The following is a 19,673-nucleotide window of genomic DNA, read 5'->3' as shown; positions in this document are numbered from 1 at the left end:
CTAGTTAAGTATTTTGTATTATAAAATTAATGTTTAGCTTAAACGCATATTAATTTCAACAAATGATTAAAAAGTCAAACTATTTTATTGAAAATTCACAAGTCGAAGTATAGTCGTAAGTAGAATGAAGCGCAATAAAAAATGATCGTATGGATCGAGTGTGTGAACGAGATAGGAAAAAAAGAAGAATTTGACTCACTCACCTTATGTTCATCCAGGAACAACGAGTACAGTATATAAGCATGGAGCATGCTCATAAAAGCGCGGCAATAAAGTCGCCCGAGATGCCCATCGTCTGGTACCATTTGGGCGTGAATCGGAGGCGTGGCAAAAGTGCCTGGCAATGCCGCGATTGGTCGTTCGCGACGATGGGCACCAGTGGCCAAGGATCGTGTGGGTCTGTCTTGCCGTTCCATCGAAGTTCGAATTCTACCTCAAGCAGGCAATGTACCCCGCTGAAACCCCGCGGCACGGGGAGAACTACCTGTGCCGCAGCTGGTGGGAGTGCCTGGCCGTTAGTTACCCTGGTACCCCATCCCCGAGAGACTTAGTCAGGATCAGCGCGTCGATCAGTCGACATCTATTTCCAGTGCGGACAGGCGTAAGTGCGCTCGCGGCCATTCGACGGATCTATTTGAGGAGATAAAGCTCGCGGATGGGCCCGACGGGCCTGCACCACGAGCCGAAAATCCAGGAATGGACCCAAATGAGACCAGGAACTTTTTCTACGGATGTATGTTTCGTGTTTGTCTACGTGCTCCGTTTCACGATCGTCGAGTGAATTGCAATTAAATAAGGAACGTTGTGAGATTTGAGAGGGAGGACAGCCGACAGCGTTTTTACGAAAGGCTTAGTGAGGTGCGGTATAGTGAGGTTTATAACATTCGGTGTCGCAGCGAATTCGTCGGAACTATTTTGCGGTGGTTTTGTTTCGGCTGAGATGACGGTTACCACTAATTTCTCGATGATGCGACCATGTTTCACTGGATATTCCTTTCAAGGTGTGTCTTTCGTGTCGCAGTTGACATTCTTTACTATTAGTCAATATTAAATCTTGAAGTAGCTTTACGATAGTTCAATGATCTTGACGGCATCCGCATTATTTAGACATCCGCAAACATTGTTCGATAGAATACACCTTAAATGACACGATTATAATTATTTTCAAATTTAAACGTTTGAAACATTTATTTTCTTATAGTCTTCTTTTGTTTTACAAAATTATATCTTCATAATCGCAAGTCTCGATAAAATTTCACATCCATAAAATATTTATGAAATGTTAAATAAAGTAATTTAAAATTTTAAAAAACAGAAAAAATAAATAATAACAATTCTTAGATAAGATAAGATTTTTGAAGTCATAACATCGTCGAAAGGCATTGGTTATGTCTTCATTCTTGACAAAGCTTGTATTATAAAAGTAAAATTAAAATTGATTGATTGATTGAACTAAACAAATTCTTCTAGTAGCCTTGAAAGATGAATTATTAAATTAAACGTCTAAAATATATAAAATTTTAACAACAAATAATTTCCTTCTGCAGATTCACTTGACACTGACTAGTAAACAAAAAACATTGAAAACGTTTGACATTGAGAAACAAACGGTAAAGTCGAAGCCATAAATTATGTCTCTTCTGTGATATGACAAAGCCATTTTTTTTATTCTTCTTTTGATATTTTTATTATCGAGCACTACACGTCTTTTTCTTTATTGCGCTTTGTTCCTTTTTTGAAAAATAAAGAATTTTGTTAACAAAAATATCTGGGACATTTGTTGATGCGTGTTACAATGTTAGGTAGAATTTTTATTTAATTGATTGAAACCTACAGTACATATAACCTTACCCAAATAAGTATCAAGCACCTATATCTTTTCGTCAATCTAAAACCTTCTTACTTGTATTATTTCCTGTTTATTATCGGCGTTAAACATAAATTAAAAAATTCTTAAAATAAAAAATATCTATTCAATAAGAAATAATACAGGTAGAAGAATTCCAGATATTATAAATAAGAAAATACAGGTGTATGATACTTTTGCTCAAGGTTGTATATCGAATCAGCTTCGCTGAAAACACATTTAAATCGCACTTCAGCTAATTCCTTTCTAGCTCTTTCCCTCTCTTTCTCTCTCGCTCCTTTATATAATATATATTTGTAGTCCATATTTTATAATTTACTTATTTGTGTACATGCTTTCTATTCGTGACTCTATTTATTGTGTTTGTCTTCGTTAGTCACTCGTTTGATGCTTGATTTGCACGCTTGATTTTTCTCAGAAATTTATGAAAATGTAGAAATAAACTTAGAATTTATATATTCTTAAGAAACTACACTGACTAGCATTAGAGTAAACTTAATATCTTTTACAAAATTTATATTATTCAGTTTTTACTGCTGTAAATATACATATAAAATATATCCCGTTCACAAAATGATTTTGTCCCGTATTCGAACATTGTTCAACTTATTATTTATTGCGTCATAAATTTAAGCGCACTATTGTCCGGCTTGTAAATACATGTATCAAGCATCTTGTGCTACTCAGAATAGTTGAGAAAAAAAGTGTAAGGTTGAGGAAAAAATATCCTGCGGATGCATCGTTCCGTCACGGACGGAAAACGTGGACGATACATTTAATAACAAGGTTTGTACAATTAAATAACGCGATTCGTCAAGTGTCCAGACATGCGGTGTCCCGAGTGTAATTAGTACACGTGTAATTAGTCGCTTGATGATTTACCAGTTGGAAACGAGACGCGAAAGCGTGTGCTCGCGGAAATCACGGCGGTAAATGATGGCGGACGATTAGCACTCAACGAATGCGCTTCCGTAAAATCCACGCATAGGAGATTTCAATGATGGTCATTAATTACTTCATCGCGGCACACAAGATTCTTTTTTTTCCTCCGTGATTCCGTCATTATAATGATTTATTAGTCGCGCAGTAGTTTTCTGACCGGTTGGGTGGAGGGAATTGAGCTTTTCCTCGTTTTTGAAAGCGCGTCTCAAGCTATGAGAATCGGAATCGTTTGAAGGACGCTGCGGGAAGAAAACTACGAGTTAATGAAATCTTCGCGCAGTCCCGATTTGTCGATTAAACGATCGCTTATTAATCGGAAATCGCTTCGTAGGTGCACGATCGCTATCAACAGGCGTTTGCGCGGTTTTTCGAGCGTCGATTGCACCCGCCGGCGATGCATGGCTACGGTTATGCAAGCGTTCTGCGCAATCGGATAGCGGTTTCCTTTTTCTGCAGATGCTTTTTACCGCGCTAGAGCCTGCTTACCCTTTGTCTTGCGCGACAAAGTGTTTTACGCGGAAATGTGTTTAATTACAAACGAAAGCGTGTGACCGTACCCGGTCGCGTTTCCCGTCTCTCGATGACGATGACGGCGACGGCGATAACGACGAATGCCCATCATCTCCATATATCTTTGCCGAGCCGCGATTGTGAAAGTGCAACAATGTATTTATCGCGATCAGTGACCGTTATTTTATTGGGAATTAATGTATTTTGCTTATACAAAGCATTTACTTACGGGCGACGTTTTGCACCCGGATTGGAAAAGTGAAAGCCGCGGGATCAATCATCCGCTTCCTTCTTGCGAGCTCTCTAAACGATTAGTAATGTGCCAATACGGTGGGCGTTGAAAACCGCAGAGTTAATCTAATCTGCATCAATATACACTGTCACGAGTGACGTTTAGCGTATCGATAGTTAGTAAAATAATGTACATTTTTGTATTAATGTTACATTTACATGTTTATCAATTCTATGAAAATCTTAAAATGGAAACGTATTTCCTTTAATCTTTATGACGACAGTGTGGTTATAATTTCTTAATTTCTACATATTTCAAAAATATGATGAGATATTAAGGTACATGAAAGTAGCAAATTATAGATAAATCAATTCGTTTAAATAAATTACTTGCGCTCATAAAAGAAATTAATTTTAAACTATTAAAACGTTTTATTGTTGTCACCGTTTTAAATACTTCAAAATGTTTCAATTTTAAACGGTGTTTAAAATTCAAAGCACTACAATGTTTGAGGCTGTAAAAGATGTGTGTGTTTAGTATTTCATATCTAAGCTCCGTTTAAAACCAAAAAAATTGTCAAATATTAAAAAAAAACGAAGACAAATAAAGTATTTTAATATCTCAAAATTAAACATTTCTATTAGTAAATTTAACTCTTGTTTATTATCAATAGAAACCATCTAGCGCAATTTTCACATGCGATCGCACGAATCAAGGACGTTTCGCTGAGCGTTCTCTTAGAACATCGATTGAAATCCTATTAGCATGAAGACTAGCTAATATATCGATTACGTTAACAATATACGTGTGTGTTGTAACTAGATATAATAAGAATCGCCGTTTAACGAAGGAAACGCGCTGATCGCCGTCTCGCCTGGACGATCCGATTTTTCGTTGCGCTGTCATTGAGACTCCCTTTTTTCGTCGATTATCGCGTCTTATATGAGCGATCGCGTTTTTTCCTAATGTCGAACGTGCGATTGCACGTCTCCTTTTTGTCCGTGTAATTGCGCAGCTTATTCGTCTCGTTATTATTACGTTTACTCTCAATTGTAATTTTATCGCCGCAGAATAGTCGTTCTTTAAAATGCCGGAGGTCCAAAAGTGACTAAGGTACCTGCGAAGAATAACATTCCAGCTTGTACTCTGTACACTTAACTTAAATCACATTACTTATCGCATCGCGTTATTTGCTTCGCTTTTTAAAGTTGGCGTTAAAAACACGTTCAAGAGCCAATAAAAATCGCAATGACTCTTTCCTGGACCGCGTTCCTGTTTCTTTGTAGATCAGGGCCGAGATCGTCGTCGTGTAACGCGAAATTAAATAAGCCAAGCAAATTATACGCTATCATTGTTGTACGTCGTAAACCGCAGCGGGATTTATTGGACTTATCGGTAGTTACGGCGTTGCTCGCTTTATACGCTCCAGCCGCCCGCGCTTATAACTCTTTCTTTTTCTCCCTCTCTTCATTCCGTTCTTTCCCTTTCTCTCTTTTCTAATTTGAGAGAAAGAGAGAAAGAAGTCGAATCAAGCATGCGGAGCAGCGATAAATTCAGACTGCTCTCTTTATATGCCGTCCAATAACCGTCCCACCACCATCACTCTCGACAACTGTCTCTCTCTCTCTCTCTCTCTCTCTCTCTCTCTCTCTCTCTCTCTCTCTCTCTCTCTCTCTCTCTCTCTCTCTCTCTCTCTCTCTCTTTCTTGGTTTCCGGTGGATACGGAAATCAAAGTATGCCAATAGACGATTTCTCAATTTCGCTTCCGCAAAAGTGATCAAAATGAGAGTAAATGACAATTTCGAAAAGGGATAAACCATTAGTAATATTTAGTGAAATTCGTAACGTCTACTTCGGATTTCAGTTATGGAAGCTATAAAAGGAGGAAGTGTACCGCTTGTTGCAGACATAGGATCTATACCAGGCCAGGGCCGCGTAAATCAGCTCGGTGGTATCTTCATCAACGGACGACCGCTGCCTAATCACATCAGGTTGAAAATCGTCGAGATGGCCGCTGCGGGAGTCCGGCCGTGCGTTATATCGAGGTATAGTATCGAATTGAGAATCATCCCCGATAATTTCTTCACGATAATTTCTTGAAACAGAAATATAGGCCGGTATTCATAGTCTGTTTTTATTTCAAGACCGTCTCAGACGTACAAGAAAAAATGTATTAAATTAACAACCATTGTCACATATATGAAGAAAAACAAAATTTTCTTTAAAGAATTTGATAATATTATAAGTATCAACAAAATATTATATTTTTATTTCTATATTACAAAATCCTTTAATAAATAGCGAAAATTTTGATGATAAAATATTAAACAATTCTAATTCTTGGTTCCTAAAATAATCATCTTTAAAGAATTTGATAGTCTTCAATTTAGCAACATATTACATTAAAGAGTACAATAATTGTTTTAATAATAAGAGTAGAAAATTCTAATTTTTTATTTAAAGATAGTGTTATTTTTTATCCTCTCAACTCATGAAAATTATTGAATAATGAAGGTATACTTTTGTTAGTGAAGTTATACAATATTCTTCGTGTAAGCAAGTTTGTTTAATGCTATAATCTTATTTCAATATTTAAAACAAAGATATTCTTTAAACATGAATATTCCTTTTTTTGTGTAAGATAGTAAAACACAACTATGAATATCGATCATAAACTTTTGTTTTATAAACAATATCTAAATTGATTCTTTTATTATCGCGTCCTACTGAAAATAGACAGTTGAGGGTGTCCCATGGATGCGTGTCGAAGATTCTAAATCGCTATCAGGAGACTGGTAGCATCAGGCCTGGAGTCATCGGTGGCAGCAAACCGCGTGTGGCCACACCGGAAGTGGAGGCGAGAATCGAGGAGTACAAGCGTGACAACCCGGGTATGTTCTCATGGGAAATCAGAGATCGACTGATCAAAGAGGGCATCTGCGATCGGACCAGCGCGCCGAGTGTATCCGCGATTTCTCGTCTGCTCAGGGGTCGCGATTCCGAGGACGACGTTAAACTAGGTGACGGTGAGAAGTCCAGAATAACTTGCCGCACAAATGTTCATTGTCCAAGTGGGAATAGAATACATTTTTATTAAGTACTGGCTGGGTTTGTACCGACTTTGTATTACAAAATACGTTTCATATTTCAGTACTAGTCCTGTATTTGAGCAGCATTGAAATAACAATATTATGGCGAGCTAATATGTGGATCAGTATTGAATTTATGATAGTATGTCTGTACTAAAATCGATAAAAGAAACGTATTAAGCATTATTACTGAAGTATACTGTAGATTTTTGATACTACATTCGTACTAAAATTGATAAAAAAAAATATATTTCGAGCATCGCAGTATTATGTCTGTATTACAATTGTGGGAAACAATACGGGACTCTGCCGCTAGAGGGACGCGTAGCTAAACTATGTCTCATGAGAAGAATACCATATAATACTATAAGTAATGTAAGTAGTATTATTAGTTAAACAACTACGTCCAAGAGCTGGACTATACAGTACAATGATCGATATTCTCTACTCTCGTCCATCTTTAGGCTGGAAATCTTCTCCCGTGTTAAACCGAGTCTCTAGAGTCTTTAGTCTTCACGCTAGAGAATGCAATATTATACGGAAAGAACGGTTTCGCTGTAGTGTCCAAAAATTTAGCTATAGATATAGATTTGAAAATAATTTTGTTGGGCCATCAAAATAATTGCGTAGGATAATGAAATTAGTTGCTGAAATGTCAAAACATTTTGCAACCTTGCTCATCACGTTTGACGGCCTGTATAATTATTTAGATGGCCCAACAAAATGATTTTCAGATCTGTATCCAGCTAAATTTTTGAACACTTTAGCAAAACCGTTTTTTCCATGTAAGAATCGTCAATTTTGGATACCAACATTTTTCAGAGATAGCTTGAAAATGTTTCCATTAAATGTATTGGTATTGGTATCTAATATCGCGCCGGTACGTTATATTAAGTTGATACTGGGCCAGTATCTCATCGGATTCAATTCCCACTTGGGTAGTGTAGCAAGTAAAAGATCAGTAGTGATAGAATTCGGAGTACAGACCTTGTGCATCTCGGGAGGTACAGGAAATACACATTCCAGGAAGCATGCGAAGAAAATATTTCTTCGAACAGTAATTATACGTAATCTCACTACAAATCAATATTTTATATGTTTTTTGTTGAATTTATTTTCCTCGTTAAGTTTTCATTGGCCGATTAAATTATTCTGGAAACAGCGTTGGAGAGACCTGATAATGTGATTTGAATTAATATCGATTTGGTCTGTGCTCCAAATCTTACTATAATTTCTACGCATTTCTCTCTGTGCTATAAAAATCTAACATCCCATACGGAATTGACTTATGTTTTATGTAAAATAACTTGTTCCTCGTGTCTGTAGCTTCGATAAAAATATCCGCTTCGCGAATTCTCTGAACTTTCTTCAATCGTCCGCGTTAATGGCGGCGGGTTTCTTGAGCGGATATCCATAGGCCTTCTCGGCTGCCCGAGTTTCTTCCCGCGTTCTAACAGAGATTGATGATCGTCGGCGAATCGACGAATCGGCCCGACGCCGAGTATCCTTGCATGGAATTGGATTATAACGACACCGGCTAACATAAGAGTGCTCGCGGTCGTTATGCGACGCCTCTTAAAATTGAATCAGCTGCTTTTAACGTTTCTTGCGAATTCCCCGCGACGCATCGACATATCGACAATTTCGCAAAAAAAATTACGTGTTACAAAAAGAGCTGAGGCAACAACGGTCATCTAGATGCAAAGAAAGGTTCTCGCCTTTTAAATTTGACTCACTACCTGCAGAGACTAATCCTTCTTTTTCAAGAAGAAAAGAATACAGGTAGTTTTGCTTAGGAATTTTGTATTACTTTTTTGTTTGGAATTACTCTGTCTCCCTCTTTCTCTTTATATCACGAATATTTAAGAAAAGACTTCAAAATAGTTTGCTTATTTTAAGAATACGTCATACCAGTTATGATCCAACGTTCTTTTGTTCGTAGCACGTGCACATCACAAAAAGATTACCTCTTAAATCTTAAATAAAGTATTGTCTCGTGTGACTCATATAGTCTTCGCCAAAAATATTAAGCATCTTATATTAAAAAAAATTTTTTTAATTGTAAGGATTTAAACAAAAATTAAAATGTGAATTATCCTATGCTTTGCAAAACTTTGGAAGACGTCCAAAAAAGCATTGATAATTTTATTGACTCAAAACCACCAAGTTTCTATTTCAGTGAAATAAGTCAACTGTTTGATAGACAGCTTAAGATCATCGAAAATAAGACTGTTTTACTGATTAAAGTCTTCATTGCACTTTCACAAATGAGTTTAGCAAAAGAAGCAAGGAATTAATTTGTTCCCCTAATATATAGTGTATACGAACGTGTTTAAGCAAATTAGTATTTAATTTGCGCCGAGCACCCACCAGTGACCCACATGACGCCCACAGGAGTCTGAAGATATCGCGAATATGCAGGATTTTGCGTGGTGAAAGGATTTTCCTCGCATCCGCGATACGCCCCATCACCTGGCCCACACGCTGGACCACCGTGTGGGGATCTACTACTCGAGCAACGGTGAATGAGTAAATTAAATGCTCGCGTATTAATCGGTCGTGCCTGCGTTTCTCGGTCTCGGAAATTACCGGTTCGCCTCCGGTGCGCCGCGGTCGAATCGCCTCCCTCCAGTAGCCGAGATCGGCCGCAACCATCATCCAACGGGCTCTGTAATTTTCTTGCCGCTCGGTACATGCCCACGTGTGTACGCGACGGCCCGGTACAGCGGGCTGCACGTAAGATGTGGACCTTACACGCGTGCGAATGTCGAACGTCCTCGAGAAAATCGACGACCGTTGAAGGACGCGCGTCTACTGGCTCACAAAATAATCAGAATTCCCTTCTATCAGCGTCTTCTTTAAGAAAAAGATTGTTTTAAAGAGAAGACTTTGGTTATATTGTCTACATAAAACAATCAAAATATGCATAACTGATCGTTAAAATTAAAGTTCAATAAACCTGCATACATATCTGAAATAATAATTTGACAGATGTTGATAAATGAATGTCATACTAGTCTAAGGAGGAAGTCTAAGGATGAGATATCTAGAATTTCTCTACGTCCTAGAGAAATTCCCACCAAACACGGATACAAATTGGTACTGAAGTGGGAAGGAGGGACTTCTTCCTACTCTGCTGACAAGACAAATGAATTGTGTACAGACACGAATTCATCCTGGGATCGTCTGAGAAGCTGCTAAGCCGGCAAAGATGAAAGGGACCGTAGTTGTAAAGAGGGGAAAGAGGATTCTTGCGTCTGTAAGTCGATCGTTCTGACGGTCGGGCGCCCGTCAAAAAAAATAGAGAAACTGGGGCAGAAATAACACGACCTCGCAGGGGGATGAGGAATGAAAAGGGACACCGTCTATTAAACGCCCACGAAGCTGCGAGCGTACGAGTCGAGCTGCAAGAGCTGTCGAGATGAAGTGATGCCTTTGTTCAGCGAACGTGTCGGATTGTTTTTTTCGCATATGAAACATGTCGCACGCTATAAGTATGCGTGTAAGTCGAGGGGTGTCAACTCTCTGAGTAAAGAAGGTATGCCATATTCGTTTTATCGAATGCTGAGGATTGATCTCATTAGAGCAAATGACGAACGAAGATGAACGAAGATCTCACATATCGTAAATTAACTCAATAACATAAACAATGTTTAATTTATTAAAAGTAATTTATGTTTAAACACTCTGATTATGAATAATTTAATAAAGAATACATTCATAGAAAAACAGGGGGATTAATTTTGGATTTTAGACGCTTAACTTCACTTTTATTATCTCACACTGATCGTGCGATTCATCGCTGCAATAAATTTACTAATTACACGTATTTTTCTCCTTTTAAAGTTCACTGCAGAATGAGATATCACGCAGGATCTCCATGATATCTCGTTTTTTATTTATTCGCGAACGATACACGGTTCATCCAAACGAATAAAAAAGTAAGAACAGAAATTACATCTCTCGTAGGGCTAAGCGTCCGCGGCCGGTTAGTAATTCCTCAAGTTTTCGGAACCTGATATTAGCCTCAGGGTGAATGATTACCAGGTATGCTGCGAACAACTGGCACTAGAACGGAGTCATCGCGTAAATCCATTAATTATTGTTCACAGTGATTTTTTTTTATTTCAAAATGTTCTCGTTCAAATTAAACATTTCTCAAGAATATGAGAAGAACATAAGGTCACTGCACTAGTTAATAAAAAAATTGAACTAATCAATAAATACATAAATAAAATTTCAATTTTGAACGATTCTAAAAAATGTTGATTTTATATTCATTGATAATAAATATTTAATATAACAGTTATTCTTTTAATACGAGTATTCCGTTTTGTTTATAGTGTATTTTTGCCATATGTACGTTTATTTAAAAAAGTATACATGTTCCTTTGTTACTTAATATAAATTAAATTTTTAAATAGAAAATTATATTTTAATAAAATCTTTATAAAAATTAAATTCATAAGAAATAAGATTAATTGGCAATTTATTATTTTAAAGTCTTATTATTTTAATACTGTTCTAAAATAGCCACTTACTGGTGATTGTTCAGCGACCCTAAAATAGGTACTGGTGCAGTGACTCTAAAATACATCACAATTTTTCCATATAATTACATTGTGTTGATTTGTAGATTTTTCTTACAAAAAAAACTCATTTTTATACAAAAATACATGTCCGAAATCTGTAAAATATGTAAAGTGTAAATCGGGAACAATAGTTGAAGTATCCAAGCGTTCGGCTGAACGAAATGTCCATGGCATCGATCGCCTCACGCTCGATCACTTTATTTTTATCATTCGACACTCGAACAATACTCATTTCGCCTTTGCGTCTCGTCGGAAGGAAGTGATTATAACGAGTCCTGGCAGGCTTTCGTCGAGGCTATTTCTGATCGTTCATCGCACGTGGACGTGGCACAATCGTGGTCTCAGGTTTGTTGGACCACGTCGGTCGTCGCTTGCACTATTTCCATCCGCACGCAGATAGGTGTCGGTGAATTTAAGAAACATGACGAAAAGAGAGAGAGAGAGAGAGAGAGAGAGAGAGAAACGGAATGACCCGGAGGCGAAGGTGGATGAAAAAAAAGCACGACGACGGGCCGGGAATAGAGCCCGTGTCGAATTTGCATTAACGCGGCCCGTCCCGGCGTCAAGCGTCGTCGCCCGATTAGTCGCGCGCCGTGTAAACTCGAGTCCCGAGAAACTTACGGTAATCCCGAAATGCACATCGCGACGGATCACATCGTGGAGCACACGCGGAAGCAAAAAGTTTCCATCGTGTCTTCAACGTCTGCGCGTCACATGCTTCTTCGCCGCGTTTTTTCCTTGCGACTAGGAATGTGCAAGAGAATATCTATTTTCAGAGCTGGAGCGTAATCAGGCATTCGTAGATAAGCGTAATTAAGCGATGTAAGCATTGCAAAATTGTTAGAAATGTAACACAACAATATAACACCTGTACTTCAAGAATTAGACTATTTTCTAGAACTCAACAAAAAATGTAAAATTATAAACTTAATTCATGTTAACGAGTTATCGTTCTTGAAGATTTCTGTTATATTTGTAACTGCGAAGTTCACCTGTATCAACTTAAAGCGTGCTCGCATTGCTGGTGCGTGCTCACAGTTTGCCGTTGGAGAACCGTCGTGCCAAAGTCAAAGAGCACCGCTCGACGTTCGTGCCAGGTGCTTATTTCACACTCGATATATGATCAACGCGTTTACATTCCCAGTCTCTCTCGCTCCACCTACCTTTTCCTACTGCTAGTGTGGGTTTAGTGTTTCTACTGAAAGCGTTTTACCTCGCTTTGTTAATACTTATCCCTCGTGACGTATGATGGTTTTACGCGGTTTCTCTTGTCGCTCGAAAGCTAATAATTAACAATGAGTATTTCATAATTATTTCACGGTTTAAAGGTTTAAGAAAACCAAGACGAAGACATTTTTAATCGTCAGAATAGTTTATAAATGTGATTATAACTTGTGATACAATGTAAATTAAGATCAAAGGCAGAGCTGCATTCAATATAATTTTCTTTCCCAAGGGAAAATATAATATGTAACGAATTAAAAAAGATGGACCAAAAAACACTTATAGTAAAATCTTGGTGAAATAATATTTTATAAGTGATTTTTACATACAGCTTTCAATTCATTCGAACTACGCACCGTTACTTACGATTTCAAATACAGCTTTTAAAAGTGAATTAAAACTGTATTATGACATAATTAAATTAAAAATCAATTTCAATAATACCGACGTGAACTAGCATCTCTAAAATCTCTTCACCCAAAAAGAAAGTGAAAAATTTGTTGCAAAAAATATTACCTCGACTTAAAGTGCCTCGGTAGTCAAACTGGTTGAGACATCTTTCTCAGGCAGTTAAAGGATCCAGTTTCAAATCTTAATCGAGACTTCGCTATGATCATCTTGGCTCAACTTTTATTTAATTTGTTATATACAAATCACGATCTTAAATCTATATATTTAATATAATATATATTGTTAATACTTTTGTACACACATACACACACGCGCACGCGTTCGCATGTGTGTGTGTGTGTGTGTGTGTTTGTATATGTGTATAAATTATTACATTATTCTCATTTTTAATACGTTTGTTTTGTAGGAAAAACCAGTTCTGGATCTGATTGTGAGAGTGAACCAGGGATTACATTGAAAAGAAAACAGCGCAGGAGCAGGACGACCTTTACGGCGCATCAGTTAGACGAATTAGAACGAGCATTCGAGAAGACACAGTATCCTGACATTTACGTCAGAGAGGAACTGGCCCAGAGAACGAGATTATCAGAAGCCAGAATTCAAGTGTGGTTTAGCAATAGAAGAGCTAGATTGAGAAAACATATTTCATCATCGACGTCTGCCGGATACGTTAGTTCGGTAGCCTATCCAACCGGCTATGTTCTTCATCCACCGGCACCGCCTCATCCACACGCGGGAGCGGCCGTACCACCGAGTCATCCACATTCACATCCTCATCCGCATCCTCAAAGTTTGCCAGAGACGGCATTCTCTTCTGGCCAAGGTATGCGTGTGTATATGCTGCATGTGCCAGGATAATAATGCATATTATTTCCATTTTAAACAATAATTAAATAACACAAATATGTAAAAAGCGCTAAATACAGTTGAGGCTGTAGATCCTTCATAATATTTATATGTAAATTTTGAATTAACCAACATTTTTAGTTCTACAAACTGCATGTCGATTATTGTCGAATTTGAAACGCAATCATAAACTGAAACTAAAAACAATATCACAGAAATTTAATTAATTGCCAATTAACCCGGGAATAATTATTTTGATCTCTACGTATTTATATTATTGTTATTTTAATTTTATCTTTGCAATAAAACAATTCACAAAAATAATGCTAACTGCTACGTTCTATTTTAGTTTCAGAATTGTATTCTTCTCACCATGCATCGGTGACACATCAATTGGCTGATTCCGCGACACGATCTTCAACCGTCGGTTCGACTTCGTCTTACAGCTTCCCGGCGGTGACGTATCCCAATTTATCAGTGTTGTCGCCGGTCTCATCAACGACAGCGCATATGGCTTCCACATCATCTACCTATCAGCAAACGAGTAATCACCAGCTACCACCGACCCCGAATTCCCTTGTTACTATGATGGGACCGAATTCGGGTAATTCAACATCCGCTCCAGATCAACTGACTTCGTCGGAACTACCAATTAGCTCGGTCTCGCCTCCTCAGCAGCAGCAGCAACAACAGCCACAGCCGCAGCAGCAACAAACGCAACAGTCCAGTCAAGGGACTTCCTCACCGTCGTGGAATCTCGCGATTACTGCCAGTGGTAGTAGAGTTAATTTATCGAGCCCACCAACAAGTCTACAACAACCTCACGCTTACAGCGCTCACCCTCATCAAGCTTTCGCTAGCCCTTATACTGCGCAAAGTTTTCAACAACCTCCTAGACCGGCGCCACAACCCTTCTGGTATTAAAACATGCTCTCATAGTTAACTTTAGAACTTGTAAAAGTTGTAGACTGCCGTCATTTTTATCGTTAAAAAGTATGATTATAGGAAAGGATGATAGACAATGGTAGGTTTTAATTATTTTTCTGATCTTATCTTCTGCTCAAAAAGTATCTGGGATTGCATATTTAATCGAAGCGATTAAACTACTTCAAAATTACTTTTTGCCGTCCGATCAAATATAATCAATAATACTACTTTAAGCGTTACGATTTGAGAGAAGTGAAAAAAATGACTAATATTTTTGATAAAAATTCGTGGATTTTCTGCCACAATAATGTCATCTCATGCTGACACACAATTTTTTGTCATTTCTTAAGCACCATATTTTCCAAACTTAGCCCTCTGTGCCCAAAACTCAAATTATGACTTCGCGAAAAGCGTTTCGACGATAAAGACTGTAAAAGAAAATTCGTTGAGTTATTGATTAAATATCAATTGTGTGATGTGGGTTTTATTTAGCAATTTATGTACTCTTTGAGCAGGAAATATTTCAAGATTTTTCAAGGATTTTAATAATATAACTTGATCACGTGATTACAGAATATAATGTTAATATCGATATTTGTATGTGACAATTAATACTAATAGTTAGATAGTTAGATTTAGTTATCAAATTCATAACATAAGGAAAACATTTGAAAGGCGAATTTATTAAGATAAATTAGTCTAAATTATTCCTTTAAAAGGAGACATGTGAATAAACATATAAATTATGCGTGTATAATTATAAATTATATTACGTGTAATTATAATATACACACATACATACTCACATACACACAAGTAAATCAGAGACAAATGATCGACTGTATGTCAAATCGACTTATCTATCACAATTGTCTGGAACTACTTGGTTCGACTTGGTTTTCTTTGTAGTGGTATGATGTTAAGGGAATGCTAAAGTTATCCCGATTTATCAATTTTTTTCAATACGCTATTTTCCTAATTGTATTTACAGATTTAAAAATCTTTTTCTACTTACAGTAGAGGCACAAATCAATGTATGCCAATATTTGCTTAAAAATTTTGCAGTCTATACAAAACAGAAATAGTCTGAGGTATAAATTATATGATAAAACAATACAAACGTTACTTTTGAAGGGTTATTTCTCTTTAAATCTTATATAACAAATACGTATCTCTTGAATTTTTTATTAAACGATGTATTTCAAAAAAAATCGACTCTTCCGGATTGTTGTGACAGGTCTGTTGTAAGTCGATTTAATGTACAGTTAACCATTCTGATTAACCCTGTATATATAATTACAATTGCTTTCTAGCTATATATATAGCTGGAAAGTAGTTGTAATTAAACTTCACGCTGTAAAGTATTATATACAAAACGAGTTTTGAGATTCTAAATCGATCTATTCTTCTATTCTTCTAAACATCTATGTCTGAATAGCAGAAAATTACTTTTTATAAAGATTTATTGATATTCGTTAAATTCTGCGAAACTATAAACATATGTATTTCTTTTTTGGTTCGTGGGTTTTTATATTTTATTTTAATTTTTCCTATGTCTTATATTTACAGTGCGACCAAAAACTTAGCTTTTAAACTGTAAATATGTACAGTTTAAGACTTTATGTATATGAGAAGTGTGTTATCTGACTGCACTGGTTTTAAAAATGCAAAGTGTTTCATTTATTCGATGTAATAAAGTATATAAAATATGTGCATATGAGATTTACGTGGCTGTGTACACGAGCAGTGAGACGACAGCTTTGAAAATCAAATATTAAAATTGTACTTCTCAAGGTACTTGTATATGTATCAACAACAAATGATATATCACAACATAAATTATTTGAAATAATTTATGTGTTATCATAACATAAATAATTAATAGCTAAACAATATTTTGAATATTTTCATATAATATGTAACTTTAATATACATGCCAATATATGTTACAAATATTATTTAAAACATTTTAAAGTAGTTTTTAACATGTAAAGGGAAAGTACGTATTATATAACTTGATTTTTATGTGCATAAATTTAATATTACTTCTCTGTTTTATATTTTAAATAATTTATACTCGTGTATTGATTCATACCTTGCACAGTACAATAGTGATTTTAAACAAGAATATTTGAATAATTTATGAACAATGTCCTATAGAAATGCCTTTAAATGATTTTAATCTTAAAGTTGATGACTGAGGCTTTGTCGTTTTGCCATTCGTGTGGACATTCAAATTAGATTAAATAACTAACTTAGCTAGACAAATGGCAGAAACAAATTTTCCGATATTTCAGATAAAAAAATACTTACTGTAAATTTTGTGTAACATGCTAGCAGAAATATAAGAAAATCTATTAATAAATATGATAATAGGTTACCTGTAAAAATCAAGCAAGATCTACATCATTTCAATATAATATGTAAAAACTACTCATTCACAAACAGAAATGTTTGGTTTCTACAGATAACTTATTGTCAGATTACATCGACAGATCTTGTTGGTAGAACATGAGCTTAGTATGGATTTGCCTTGATATCACCCCTGCTGCAATATTTTATTCGAATTTACTGGCAAATTGATAAAGTGTTACTAATTTTTGTTACTACTAGATATGTCAAATAATTAATTAATTTTTTTTCTCACTGCGGCAAAATAATTTCACAGTGGAAAACAAATAACGTATTTTTAATCTAAATTTTAAATAACATGTTTTTAATGTAAAAGTTGAAGGCGCTACGTAATACTAATGATGACTAATAAACGAATTGCTTAAAATATATTTTCGGAACATGAAATAATTGAAAACTGTACAATAAACTTTTCAACTATGTGTTGTCATACACCTTACATTCAACAAACAACAAATAGAAATAAAAATTCTATTATGATATGAATATTTCTATTATATTTGCAGTTATTTACTTTGATTGTGGATATAGAGGGAATATGTATTTGATAATTAATTATCGAAATAATTATAGAAAATAACAACTTAAATAAAAAAATGTGATGTAATTTAAGATCCATCCCATCCTACCCTTTACTTACGGGGCGAAACAAGTTTTGCAATTGTGCTGTCCCACATGGATTTATAACTTTCTAAAAATAAAAACCTTTTAAAAATTAGCTTGCAATGACGTTGTATAAAACGTTAGGAACTACATATTCTAAAACATTTTATGTTGTTAAATATTATTGTAGTAACGTTAAAATGATATTTTGCTTACTGTAGTAAATAATGATTGCTTATGTTAATTCTGTCTTAAATGTAATATACTCTATAATATGTAATCAATTGTAATATACCCTGTGAGCATTCTGTAAGCTTCTTTCTTACTACACCAGAGGGACACACAGATTCAATGCTTCTTCATCTTATAAGAATCCAAATTACATATCTTCTGGCAGATTTATGATAAGTTTTACCAGAGAGAAACACTTATCGTCTTCTCTAAACTGTCAAGCCATTAAAGAAAAAATGTAAATTTGTCATGCGTTGACAAAAAAACGCGAGCTTCAATTCAACAGACAATTTTTTCTTCTTTCTGAACGTTTTGTAAGCTATGTTTTGCCTGATTCCATTTTAAGCGATTAATTTCGAATGTTATCGTATCATTAACACACTATTTCTTCAGTTTTGTCACACGTATCGTAAAAACTTGAAAATTTGATTACAACTGCATATTTTCCAGCTATTTCTAAAATTAACTTTTTCAATATTGCATTATAGTTATGTATTCATTAGTAATATTGCAATGCGTTTACTTTATATGGAATTCAATATTCAGAGTCGAAAATCAATTAAATACTTTTTTTGAAACTTTATTATGCTTATAATAATTATGCTTATAATTATAAGATAAATGAATCTTAGAAGTTTTGGCTTAAAAATAGAGCCAAAACTTCAACAATGTACTTCTTTAATTACAAGACAACCTAGACTTTAATTTATTCCCGCGCACACTAATTACCGCACTTGACTGATATTTGCCGCTTAATTCTTGAACTTTGTTTATAGATTTTATAAATTTTAATATATTTCTTTCTCTTTAATTAAATTTAATTACTTACTTCCATCAATTTAATTACTTACTTCCAAAATTAATTACTTCCATCTAGTCCAACATAATTATTTTGATGGCTTAACAAAGTTATTTTCATATTTGTATCCAACTATTTAGATACTTTAACAAAATCGTTCCGTGTATATAATATTTTATTAAATGTTTTCTATAGAACTTCCAAATAAATATCCATATTAAATTATATAGAAGAAAGAAAGGAGTTGTGGAACACCATTAAATATCTTTACATAGAATTTTTTACATAGAAACTCAATTCTTACATTTTTTTTAACTCATAATCTTAATGAGTTTTTTAAATATAGTAATTGCACAAGTACTTTATTGAGATATATAAAAAACTTATTAAACTGAATATGGGCAGACTTAAATAAATTCCATATAAAGATACTTTTAACCTTTTTTAATTATATACTTCGTTGTTAATATATAACATATTTTATTACATAGTGTATCAATTTATTTTAAAGTTAACTCTTTTCCTACGAAATCATATCAGAATTCTGCTATTACTCTCTATTGTACCAATTTCTCTGATGCTCTTTTTGGGTTATTTTATAAAAACATAATTATTACAAAACACGAAACAGTATTTATGTAAAAACTGCTATACTATCAAATATTATAATAGAAGACATTTTTTAGTTTGTATTCATGTTCCTAAAGTTTTATTTCCAACTTTTGTTTAAGAAATATTAAATATACTCAAAAACAAAGTAGTCTGCCGGTATTGCTAAGTTTCCTCTAAATAATTAAAAATCTTCACGATATATTCACTATTAGCGTGTCGTATTTTTCTGCAAATTATTAAGACGATCAATTATCAAGACGATCAAGGCTGTCGATTATCGACAAAATTCCTATTATTTACGGACATTATTATGCGATAACTCAAAAAGCACATAACTGAAAAATACTTGGTCATTTATAGTTTTTAATAACTGATA

General features: G+C 35.0%; 1 protein-coding gene across 6 annotated transcripts; it reads left to right on the top strand.

Moving 5' to 3' along the window:
- The first annotated feature begins 312 nt into the window (after nucleotides 1–312).
- Nucleotides 313–17,411, top strand: LOC105196789 (protein gooseberry). 6 transcript variants are annotated; one of them, XM_011162896.3, is made up of 5 exons: nucleotides 313–1,001; nucleotides 5,416–5,596; nucleotides 6,288–6,571; nucleotides 13,274–13,690; nucleotides 14,063–17,411. In XM_011162896.3, the coding sequence occupies exons 1-5, from the start codon at nucleotides 941–943 to the stop codon at nucleotides 14,635–14,637; spliced, it is 1,518 nt and encodes a 505-aa protein (XP_011161198.1). In that variant the 5' UTR covers nucleotides 313–940; the 3' UTR covers nucleotides 14,638–17,411. The 6 variants fall into 6 exon arrangements, with proteins under 6 accessions (XP_011161198.1, XP_011161199.1, XP_011161197.1 ...); XM_011162897.3 differs by having other exon boundaries at nucleotides 315–733; nucleotides 6,288–6,577; XM_011162895.3 differs by having other exon boundaries at nucleotides 315–1,001; nucleotides 6,288–6,577.
- Nucleotides 17,412–19,673: the final 2,262 nt, after the last annotated feature.

Source organism: Solenopsis invicta, chromosome 2, assembly GCF_016802725.1.
Source record: "Solenopsis invicta isolate M01_SB chromosome 2, UNIL_Sinv_3.0, whole genome shotgun sequence".
Taxonomy (NCBI): domain Eukaryota; kingdom Metazoa; phylum Arthropoda; class Insecta; order Hymenoptera; family Formicidae; genus Solenopsis; species Solenopsis invicta.
Note: the sequence above shows the minus strand (reverse complement) of the source record. Positions and strands in the feature narration are given on the sequence as shown.